The 12,488-nt window shown below is 36.7% G+C and overlaps 1 protein-coding gene across 5 annotated transcripts in view; it reads left to right on the forward strand.

Moving 5' to 3' along the window:
* The window catches only part of LOC140153540 (uncharacterized), a 61,581-nt gene that overhangs the window by 36,107 nt on the left and 12,986 nt on the right, over positions 1-12,488 (forward strand). For all 5 annotated transcript variants that reach the window (XM_072176312.1, XM_072176314.1, XM_072176315.1 and 2 more), the window contains 12 exons: positions 745-822; positions 1,109-1,219; positions 1,677-1,748; positions 2,254-2,358; positions 3,078-3,109; positions 3,601-3,691; positions 4,548-4,605; positions 4,990-5,127; positions 7,832-7,970; positions 8,440-8,541; positions 9,144-9,204; positions 9,953-9,988. In XM_072176312.1, coding sequence (XP_072032413.1) covers positions 745-822; positions 1,109-1,219; positions 1,677-1,748; positions 2,254-2,358; positions 3,078-3,109; positions 3,601-3,691; positions 4,548-4,605; positions 4,990-5,127; positions 7,832-7,970; positions 8,440-8,541; positions 9,144-9,204; positions 9,953-9,988 — 1,023 coding nt within the window. The remainder of the gene's footprint in view (positions 1-744; positions 823-1,108; positions 1,220-1,676; positions 1,749-2,253; positions 2,359-3,077; positions 3,110-3,600; positions 3,692-4,547; positions 4,606-4,989; positions 5,128-7,831; positions 7,971-8,439; positions 8,542-9,143; positions 9,205-9,952; positions 9,989-12,488) is intronic.

Raw genomic sequence — 12,488 nt, forward strand, 5'->3', positions numbered from 1 at the left:
AATTTTCAATTCCAAGATTTTTACTTCATTTTCTTGCAGTTTACGAATGCTACATTTTGATGCAAACCCCACCAAAATAGGACATCTGGTTACCAAGTTATGAGCAATTGAATACCTGAGTGGAAGAAGGGCCCAACTCCATCAAAACTGTTTTTGAGATATTAAGAAAAAACGTAATATTTTGCAAAGTTTTATAGACAGAATGTTTTCGTCTTCAGGGGACCTTCAATACATGAACATACAATATTACATACATTCGAAATTATATATGATGTTTTCATGGCAACGGTGCAGGTCTTAATACGAGCTGGAGTTTGGCCCTTCTTCCATGAAAACCATGATTAAGGGTACATGGAAAACTATTTAGAGCGAGGATTTTGGCTCATCTTTCACACACAAGGAAGAACAGTCTGCTGGCAATAAAGTGATGGGTCTAACTAATTTTTGTAAAAAATTGGAGTTGGGCCCTTCTTCCACTCAGGTATTCAATTTATCAATGGCCAAAAACAATATAAAACAAAACAATTTGACCACTGTTTTTGCCAATATCTCAAAAACGATATTAGCGACATCCGACTCATTTCCCTTGATCGTGTCACATATGGATTTCAGCTGGAGTAGCGCAATCTCTGAAGGTCACTTGAACCGCCAGATGACATTAGCACACCATTGCCTAGATTCAGAATTAATAGAAAAAGTATATTAGTATGTGAATTTCAACGTATTTTTTTATACTTTTTTTAGTGGAGGAAATCCCACATGGAGCTGACTCAAATCAAGAAAAACTACACAAATATGGAGAAGGAAAACAAGCAACTCCTGGTAAGTTTTCAAACAGTTGTGTGATAAAAGAAATTAAGGTTGCATGTTGGAAAATGGATTTTGATCGCATAGATTTTTTATGTAGTGGTGTGGCAAGGGGGAACTTTGATGAAAATTATCAAAAAATGGCTAAAAAGAGCAGAGCGCGCCTAAGTGACATACAGAATGCAGACAAGAAGGCATTGATGAACTTTTCAGCATGCATAGAGGTGCAGTATTTTCCCCTTGATAACACAGTCCACTTTCTCCAATGTAATTCATTGAATCCTTGACATTTTTTCTACAGGCTATCCGTGCGGACTTGGAAAGGAAGCAAGATGCTTCTGTGATCAAACTCGATCACGAGCGGAACAAATATGACCAGATTCAAGCAGACCTCAGTGAATCTCAGAAAAAGGTAAGTACTGATCAATGTTAGGGATTATGGTTAGGGTAAGGTTAGGGTTAAGGGAGGGCGCAAAGGGATGGGAACACTGTGCCTTTGTAAAAATACTTTCAGGTCAGATGGGGATGGAAAAATTAAAATGTGTGTCGCAACTTGTCAGTTCCCAAGATTTTTCTCAGCTTTGATTTGATTTACCAGTCCGTTTGCTGACATGGTGTGATGTGATAAAGCTTAACAGTAACACTAGGGTACATGTACATTATGCAGAAAACATTGTTTAATGATTTAAATTACAGCAACCTGGGCTTCCACAAGGTTTACCTCTGAAAAAAAAATGCTTTAAAATTTAGTTTTTTTGCAGTTTCAATTTCATGTATGTATTTGTACTGTATTCAACCTTAGGTCTATGGCTGGGACATTTGTTGTACAGTTGCTTACAGTTTTATTACAATCTTGTTTAATGATCCAGATCAACGAGTATGAAGAATCAAGGGAGGGAATGAAGAGAGAGAACAGTGAACTTCTTCAAAAGATCCAGGAGGTAAGATGAAATAGATATTGATACGCAAATTATTCTTCAAAATCTTTTCTGGATCATGCATAAGTTGGAAATTTGTCATTTTGTGTGAAATTTTTGGCCCCCACATTATTGCCCCGATGGTTCTTTGTTTGTTTCTTTATATCTTTTGAGGAAGCAAATTCATTAATCCACTGTGCAGCTCCAACGCAATGGTCGATCAACTTCAAACTTGGTACTGTGATAGGGTATGGTGGCATCATGTGCTGTATAGTTTTGTGTCACATTATTTGCATATTTATGAATATTAATGAGCTCATTTGCATTTTTTGCCTATATTTCGGTTAATCCACTCTGCAACTCAAAAGCAATCACAGATCAACTTCAAACTTGGTCTTGTGATAATATTCTTTATATTTACCAACCTTTGTTGTGGGGCCACCTTAATTATGAACCACGTAATTCTAGTTAAAATTAAACCTGTGAACTAACACACATCTATTTTTATGTTGTCTTGTGTATCATGCAGTTGGAAGAAAGCAGCCAGGATGTGGATGAAGCCAACAAGGAGCTGAAGCAAGAGAATGACAAGATCTATCAGGAGAACCAAGAACTGCTTGGCTCTAGCAAAATGGTGAGATCACAATCTGGGCAAATTGTCACGCTTGCTTGCTTACTTGGGTCGACTTGTTTAGTCGGACTCCATATATATGGCTTTAATGCTAATATTTGTGTGTTGCTTGTGCATCGGCAGCCTAAAAAACAAGTTTATTTAATTTGTACTCGTAAAATTGTTCATAATGAGAGTTTCCCTCGTCAAACTCTTGGAATGCAAAAGTAATTAGAACCACAGTCCTGGCACATATTGGCTATTCCAGTTGATATCCATACATCCCATATGGAAGGCATGACTTTAAATCTTCCACGTACGTAGTGTGAATTTCAAATGGGGTTACCTGAATGGGTGACTGTATTTGAAATCTATAGCCCTCCTGTTTGGAAGATTAAAGACTGCAGACGACTAGTTTGAACAAATTTTCAAAAATTCAAAAATTTCAGAAATGTAAATTTTCATGACCATATTTGGAATCAGCATTAAAAATGCATTAGAATGAGTACAAACAAGCCTAGTATTGGTTCATTGGTTCTTGAGATAGCTCTTGATATTTTGAGAAAATGTCTCCAAACTTGGACTCTCTATGTTGAAGCCTATGGCTAGCATGCAGAGCATTAATGTCATGTCTTCCATACAGGGTGTGTAATGTTTAATGTGGGGGAAAACATCTTAGATTATATGACCATATAATAATGAGGATGTTAAATTCTTTGTTCTGTTTTTCGTTTCCCCTCTAGATGAATGAGAACCTCACATCTCTCAATGAAAGGTGAGTCCATGTGTATGGTTTTTTTTTTTGGGGGTGGGGGTAAAATAAACCCACTATGATTAAAGAAATGCATCCAGTATTGAGTGTTTATTTATTGCACTTAAGCGAGGAGTCAACAGCCTGTTACCTTTTTAGCCTTTTGGTTGGCTCCACCATGCCAAATGTTATAGTATTGGTAGTATCCAAGGTTACATACAGATATCAAAGGTCATGTGAGGATATGTTTGTTTGCCACTCATACAGTTTGACATAATAGCTATTATAATATATTTCCAAAATTAAATCGCCCCGTGGTGAAGGCATCCCAATCGATGCCTTGCATCGAAAACCGTGACGTTTCTAGTCTTATCATTACACTGTTTTAGGTAATATGAATAATTTAATATAAAAACACAAGTTTTCATAATTATTTGACTTGTAATAATTATTAACCATCGCTTGTAATACTTTTTTATAATCATATAACAAACATTTTTTTTGTTTTTATTTAGGTTGAATGAAATCCAAGAGAAGCTGGAACTCCAGGAGGAAATGAACAAAGAGCTTGACACCAAGGTGAATGACAAGACCAATGAAATTGAAGTAAGTTACACAGATGTTTCAGATTTGTAAAGGTGAAAGTGATGAACCTGTGTTCACAGTTTTTGAGTGCCCATCACTCATGGTGATTGGGCCAGACTGAATAAAGCCAGTACCCATTTGTACACATGGGTGGGGAGAGTCAATAGGGGTGGAGAGCCTTGTCTATGTGCACAACATGTTGACGCTTTGGGACTTGAACCCACTACCTCCCGATTATGAGTAAAAGTCTTGTGGATCACTACGCCACCGTGCCCCTGAATCATTGAGAATCAACACCAAACACCAAACGTAACATGAGTCAGTATCTCGCAGGCAAGAGAATTTTCAGTTTAAAAACTGAATTCATTTTTTTTAAGTCAAAATTTCCATAACTTTATTTAATTTCAGCCTGTTTTTGGTACTTTTTGCCCAATTTCACGCACATTTTAAGTTTTTTTGGGAAAGTGCAGTCGCAAACCTGATCTCGGATAATGGCCCAATTAGAGATTTTCAGTATAAAACATTTTCCAAAAAATTGCTCCCAAAAAATAATCAGCAAGCATCTTTTATTGCGGCATTCCAGTTGAAGTCCATACACCCCCTATGGAAGACATCTCCCACACAGGGAGTGTGCATTTCAAATGAAGTCACCCATTCAGGTAAATTCCTTTTGAAATCAACACTCCCTATGTGGAAGATTAAGGTCATGTCTTCCATAGGGGGTATGGATTTCAACTAGAATATCCCAATGTCCCTGTGAAATATTTGACCAATCACTTTCCTGTTCAACCTGGATAATTGAAAAAAAAAAGTTGTTTATGCAAAAAGAGAATTCAGTTTGACCAATAATTTTGCTTTATTTTGACTCACTCTCTAGGTATTGAAAGACTGCTTGGTTCAAATGAAAGGCAACCAGACCGACGAAGATGGCACAGGTGGGTACACACAGTATACTGTTTTTAAAAATCTTTTAACTTAATCATAATTGTAAACATTTTCAGAAAAAATTAAGTACCAAAGTCTGATACAGTGATGTGTATAAGTAGTTTGTTTAAATTTACCAATTTACCTCATTTGATTCCATATTCACCTCCTTTACTGGTGTTAGGTCTCATATAAATAACTATGATTGGTTGAGCATTTAATAGCAATACATTGGGAGATTTATTCTAGAATGCTTTAATTGTATTTGTATTGCATTTTCCCTTTAAATGTTTTTGCATTCTCTGTATGGATTTTGTTTTTGCAATTTTTGTTCATGTATTTGCATTTACATGAAATGCTAATTACTAAATTTTGTGTTTAATTCTCGTTTTCAGAAGTTGACAATGAACAACATGTCAGACAGCTGCTGGATACATCCCGGGTCAATGCTAAAAATGCACTGATGGAGAAAGAACTAGAAAAACTGCAAAAAGATCTTGATGCTGCAATGACTCAGATCAGAGAACATGAACGTGAGTAAACTCCTAGAATTTAAGTGCAAGTTTGCTGAGGATTAGTTTGACTATTAATTTTTATCCCACAAGTTAAGTGTTTCTCTGAGAGAACTGTGATGTCCTAAATTTGCATGTTTGAGCACATGCTTGTAATGGGTTATTTCACCCCCTATGGAAGACATTACCTTAATCTTCCACACAGGGAGTGTGAATTTCAAATGGGGCTATCTGAATTGGTGACTCCATTGAAATGAACATCGCCCTTTGTTGGAGATTAAAGTCATGTCTTCCGTAGGGGGTGTATGGATTTCAACTGGAATAGCCCATTTTGGAGCAGACAACACTGAATGGGTGACTCCATTTGAAATTCACACTCCCTGTGTAGAAGATTAAGGTCAAGTCTTACATAGGGGCAGGGCCCCAAAAAATGTTAACTCTTTCTGGGACCTTAAATTGTAATGGCAAATATTTTCTGTCAAATATCACGAAGCGTAGCCTGAAGTCCCCATCGGTTGCTGGGGTCCAGGGCCCGCCTTAGGGCCCTGGAAGCCAAAGGTATTTTGATGCTCTCTGGTGCGATCTGGGCCTAGTTTTGGACCATTTTTGGAAATGTTTAGGACTTTAAATTTCAAAACACATTAACACATATAGCATAAAATGACCTGCTATTGATAAAAATTGTGTGAAAATATGTAATGTTGCACCTTTAAATGGGTACCTTTTTGGTCGAATTTCATGAGAAAAACCATCATGAATATTGCTTGCGAACAAGCCTTGGGAAATGCACAACCGAGCAATGTAAACAAGAGCATGACTGCATGAAACAAACTTCCATTTACGCTAAACTAATTCCTTCTTTACCATAACAAATTTTTAAATCAAGTTACTGAAAGGATGAAATTTAAGCTTCTATGACACTCACAAATTTTGTGTGTTTTCATGCTGGTAAAAGTCATTTTTCAAACAGCTATAACTTCCGCTCGGTAGCATGTTTTCCCATTCTGAAAACTGTAGTGACAGCCCGCCATCTTTAATTTTCCGAAAATCATCAATCGGTACTTTCCGGATCTTCATAAAAGCTTGTTTTCATTCATAAATCCACCTCGGCTTTTTCCGATGGCTGCGAATCTGGTCATGTGCTGGGCTCATGAATAATTAATTAGGTGGACTGGCTGGTTTCAATTGGGGTCGTGCAGTGGCGCCATTGCCGTCCATGTAATTTGGTTCCCGGTAGCTTCTATTGCAAAAATCCTGCAGTGGCAATGGGGCAAGTTTGATTGTGCACTGACAGCATGCCTTCCGGCTGTGTTTACGTTTGCTTCGCTTCACGAGTCAGCATTGCCTCGTTCGTAAAATAGCTTGACAATAAAACCCTTTTTTTTTCAAAAAGGACTTAAAAGTTGATACTAAGGCAGAAACAAAATGAGAAATATTTCTTGATGCTGGGAATACCATTTTCATACGAAACTCATACCAAACAATAATTAAATTAAGCAAGATAATTATGTCTAAAAATAGCGTGTTGGGTGTCTGTCATTTAATACTGGTCACTTCCGCATGCATCGTATTGTGTCAATCCGGGTACTTGGAGCACGTGGGCGAAGTAGGCTCACAAAGACTGTACAAAAGACTAACGTTGTCCTTGCAGAATTTTAATGAGCACCGAGTCGCTGGCGACGACCCACGACGCTTACTGAGTTTATTTTATGGATAATAATGACTGAAATTGAACATGGAGATAGGGAGCAGGGAAGGGAAAATGGACAAAGAGGCATATAATAAGGTGGAAAACAATAAATAATAAATCTTGAAGTTGAGTTTGAGAGTTTGAAACTTACAATTTTTGCGATTTTTTTTTTTATTTATTTTTTTAATTTTTTTTTATTGGCTTAAAAATTTTTCTGCAGCTGTTAATTTCTTTCTGGGACCGCCGGTCCCGCGGTCCCGTGGATTTTGTGGGCCTGCATAGGGGTGTATGGATTTCAACTGGAATAGCCCATTTTGGAGCAGACGACACTGAATGGGTGGCTCCATTTGAAATTCACTCCCCTTGTGTGGGAGATTGAAGTCATGTCTTCCAACTGGTATAGCCCAGTGCCTAAGCCAAACAGGGAATAGTTTATGTACTTTGAATTTGAATTAAAAAAAAATTTTTTTCAATATTTGTAAATTTAGTAAAAGCAGCATCTCTACTGATCCCCTGTACTGTTGCTTCCTGGGTTGTATCATAATGTGGATATGACTCTGACCAGCGCCTTGAACAAAGATATTTGTAACTGGGATATCCGGCCATCATAGGGCTTGTTAGTTCAGATAGTAGAGCACTAGTCACACAAATCAGAGATCGCCAGTTTGAATTTTGCTTCAGCCAAATTATTTACTCCCTTTCATATTTTACAGCATTACTTTTTAAAATCATATGCTTTCTGCAGGGTTCCCACGGTCCTTGAAACTCCTTGAATTTGAAAACACCTTTTCCAGGCCTTGAAAGTCCTGGAAATTTGCACAAGGTCCTTGAAAATTGAATTTTACCTAAAGTATAATTTTGACAAAAGTTGGGGAGTGGAGACGAGCAGTCACTTTGGAGAGCCGCATCATGATTTTTGTGTTGTGGTAAGTCCTTGAAAATCATGCTTATGGACCTTGAAAGTCCTTGAAAAGTCCTTGAATTTTAAATCTTAATGGCATTATTAAATATTATTATTATTATGATTATATTCAGTGAAGCAAAGTGCCGATCAGCACACCATGGAAGCACTTCGACAAGAAAATAAGAAGATGAAATATGAGAAGGAAGAATCAACAACTAAGCTGTCTGTGCTGCAAGAGTATTTCAAGAACAAAGAAATTGATATGCAGAGGTAGGCCTGATGGATAAATGTCAGTTCTATGCCCCGATAGAACAAAGCACATTGTTAGGGATGAAATCAAAATTTGACTGGTGGTTGACCGCTGGTCAAATCCGGTTCTGTCCAGTTTCCATTGTTTAGAACAATAAACACCGGATGGAACTGGGCAGAACCGGAGGTCAACCGCCGGTTGAGTTTTGATTTCATCCCTTACCAACTTATTAAATGAGAGAGGTGAGAAGACCCCCCCTCTTATTTACATCACCAGTGACAAATTTGTTTTGGTGCTAAGGAAGGGCTAAACGTCACATGAGCTAACTCACTAAAATGATTTCGTCTGTGAATATATTTAAGATCAGCTATTGTCTTACTCATGAAGAAGTAGAATATTTTGTTGAATTCTATGGGAAGAACATTACATGTAAATTCATTAAAATTTAAAACCGTTAAATTTATTATGTGTTGTTCTTGTGTTGCACAGGAAAATTGGTGTGGAAGAAGCCCAGCGTCTTCAGACTGATAGCCAACTGAAAAAGGAAACTGACAGCAAAGCTTCCATCCTTGCAGAGAGAAGTAGCCTCTTGTAAGTATGGGAGTCAGGGCTTAGACAGACATGCCAAGTAGTATGATTTTCCCGTATGTTGTACTGCGAAATGCTGCATTGCATTATCCTAATAAAGTTAAATACATTTGAACTTGGAAATGTGACGAGTTGCAGCAAAAAGTAATGCGGTGTAGTATGAACGGACTTTTACTCTAATTCCCATGTTCTTCTTACCAAAGTGCGCATACTGTATGAGTCACTAGAAACTAATCATTATGATAGAGTTACCTTACTGTTTGTTTTCGCGCACACTCCCTCCCCTTTCCCCGCCAATCAATGTGGAGAGACGATATGGTGAACATGAGCACATTGTACATTGCAACATTTAGGGGGTAGAAAGGGGAATAATTTCCAAGTAGGCCTTTAAAGTGTTTTTTTCTAAGATTGTAGATGAAGTATAGATGTAGTCATACACATAAAGTGTTCACCCCCGCTTGGATATGCGCACAAACATGCACACCCCACACCCCCACACACACACTGAGGAACATTCGGATAGACAGATACACACACTCACCCAAACATATCTGCACTTCTACCTTACAAATTGGTAATTTTGACTAATCTTATTGTTATTATAGGAAAAAGAACAAGGATCTTCAAGAAGAAATGGAAAAGACCGAGAAACTCCACAAGGACGAGGTAATTAACATAAAGCACAGGCACAATAAAATAGAGATTTTGTCAAGTGTATTGAGGGTGATGTAGTTTCATGGTATAGAAAATGGTTTCAATTGGTGAAATACCCTATACTGATAAATACAACTTATGCCGTGTATTCTCAAAGGAGGAGCTGTGTGAAACTCAAGTGAATCTGGATTCTGCTACTTTGGTGCTTGTTTGTGTAGCTATGCATTATTGGACAGTAGTTTAGGACAGCAATGCTAATTTGTTGCAGGTTACCCATAAGAAACTTAGCTGATCTTTGCAACATTGATTTATACTGTAGATTGAATAGGGTGGTGTAGTGGTGTATGGCCACCTTGATTACCAGCAGCGTGCAAAGTATACTGAGACAGCAAAACACTTACGAAGTCTCAATAGTATTTTCTGAGTAAATTGTGTGGGCAGTAGGATTGTAAACTGAAAATAAAAGCAAATTGTGACACGATCAAGGGAAATGAGTCGGATGTCGCTAATATTGATTTTGAGATATTGGCAAAGAAAGTGTTTTAAAATTCTTTTGTTTTATATTGTTTTCAGCGATTGATAAATTGATGTAACTTCACAAAGAAAAGTCATATCAACATGGGATTTTCAGTTTCAGAAAGCTCAAATGTCCTCTTTAGAAACATGTATAACTCATTTTCGACCAGGGTCGACATGTGACTCATTCCCGTTGATCATGTCACAATTTGCTGATCCTATTTATGTATTTTATTCTCTGTAGGTTCAAGCCTATGACAAGAAGGCACATGAAGCATGGGTAAGAGCAATAGCTTTTTCAAACGTTTGTGTTGGAGTAATTTGTAGAAGATTTATCAGTATTTTTGATAGTTAAGGGAAGGGGTATGAGCGTTTGGACAGTATTTATTGTGGGACATTAGAGCACATCAGACATATCGAATTGCATTCTGAATACTGAAGAATGTCCTTCTGATATCAAATAATTTTGATTTTTTGAAATTTGCAGTGTAATACACATTTTATGGCAAATGATTAAAAATTGATATATATATTTAACAGTACTCAAGTAAACTTTATAAATCTGATGATTTATACTTAAAGTGTATGTAGGTGGGATGAAAAGCCGACGATCAATTGAAAATTTTGATCTTTCGTATTGGAGATATGGATTTTATTTCCCAAAACACTAAAAAAAAATGGGCCTTTTTGGGAAAAAAATCCATATCTTCAATATGAAAGGTCAAAATGTTCAATTGATCGTCGGCTTTTCCTCCCAGCTACATACACTTTAAGAATATGTCATTAGTTTTATAAAATTTACTTTGAGGACTGTTATATATCAAAAATGTGAAAAATATCAAATTTTAATAATTTGTCATAAAAAAAATGAAAATTATTTGATATCAGAAAGACATTCTTCGTATTCAGAATGCAATTCGATATGTCTGATGTGCTCTCGTGTCTCACAAAAAATACTGTCGAAACGCTCAAAACGCTCATTCCAGATCCCTTAAAGCACTTCAACATTGCTGGTAAAATGTTTGAATTGCTTACTATAGGATGGTTCATATGAACAATTTTACTGCCCTTCTGCAGTTTTGGTTTAAGAAATAAAGTACCGGGGAATAATAAATTATATCATGACAAATTACCTGGAATATTTATGAGCAAATCTTATTATTACAGGAAATAATAAAATCTATGACAATCAGTCACAAACTTTATTTACACCTATTCAAGTTTCCAAAATTTGTTTGAAATTTGAGGCATATTTTATCATAAATCCTGACAAAATGTGTAAAATAGGAAACAACAGCAACGGGTAAATAAAATGTTAGGAGCACTTTTTAGCATTCATTTTGGTTATGGGACACCTACATAATTCATTTATTTTTTATTAGGCCTTATATTCTCTTTCTTTTTTTTTTCTTTATACTGTAAATCGCATTTGACTTTCAAAAATGACGGCACCTATCTGTGTGATTAGAAAATAAGTGAGTGAAGAGATAGATAATGTAATGGGCTATTCTATTTAAAATCTACACTACCACTGTTGAAGATTTTGGAAATATCTTCCACAGGGGGAGTATGAATTTCAAATGGAATGAACACATTAGGCAGCTCCATTTGAATTTCATACACCCTCTGATGAGAAAGATTCAACCTGAATCTTCCACAGAGGGAGGGTGAGTTCCAAAAAGTGTTGGTTGATGTGCTAATTCCATTTGAAATTCTTACTCCCTCTGTGGAAGATATTTCCTAATTCTTCCACAGGGGTAGTGTGGATTTTACATGGAATATAGCCCAATGCTGCACTGGTACAAATTTTTATGGGTCATGTCCCAAGCTTGAAATGTTCTAAACTGGAACAACCTTGATGACTGGCCCGCCCTAAATAAGCAAAAGATTTACCAGGAAAGAATCATGGTATAACACATGGACTGATAAACCAATCACTGACTATAAAAACAGTTATTGGTGCTAAACTGTCATATGGATCAGACAATTTAATGTCACTCAAGCAGCACTATCTATCAATTCAAAATCAATCAACTCACAATTGCTACTCTTTATTTCTTAGGAGAGGTGCACTGAGTTTTCACATGTAAGTTTGGTGCAATTCCGTTCATACTTAAACCTGTTGAAAATATTATTTACATTTTTGTGATCATGATAATAATTACGATCATGGAATCGTTTTAGATTTGGTTTGAATTTTTTTTTTTGATTACATTTTATGTTTCACATTTTTTGAAATATGTGTACATCCATATCAAAACGATGCACTTGTCGGCTGCTACATGTGTCTCATTTCACATAATAACTAGGAATAAATACCAGACTCATATCAAGTGCAGGTCACTTCAAATCATCCCCAAGTCAAATTGTATAAGGAATGTTATCTGTATTCTTAAACCATGTGACTTGGGATGATTTGAAGTGACCTCCACATCGGAGATGAGTCTTGTATTTATTCCTAGCTATTATGTGAAATGAGACACATGTAGCAGCCGACAAGTGCATCGTTTTGATATGGATGTACACATATTGTTAAAAGTGTGTGTGAGGGGGGGTGGGTGTGTGCGAAAGCACATGTTTTTTTAAGTAGGGGTGGGTGTGAGCGTGTTAGTTGTGTGAGTGGGGTGGACTGGTGTGGGGGTGAGCGTGTTAGTTGTGTGAGTGGGGTGGACTGGTGTGGGTGTGCAGCTATGTGCAGAAGTCCTAACTTGATTGACTCTTATGAGGAGAGAACATTATTATTTTCCAATTTGCTTTGTTGCATATGTTCAATTATTGTT

Source organism: Amphiura filiformis, chromosome 5, assembly GCF_039555335.1.
Source record: "Amphiura filiformis chromosome 5, Afil_fr2py, whole genome shotgun sequence".
In the NCBI taxonomy this organism is placed as follows: Eukaryota; Metazoa; Echinodermata; class Ophiuroidea; order Amphilepidida; family Amphiuridae; genus Amphiura; species Amphiura filiformis.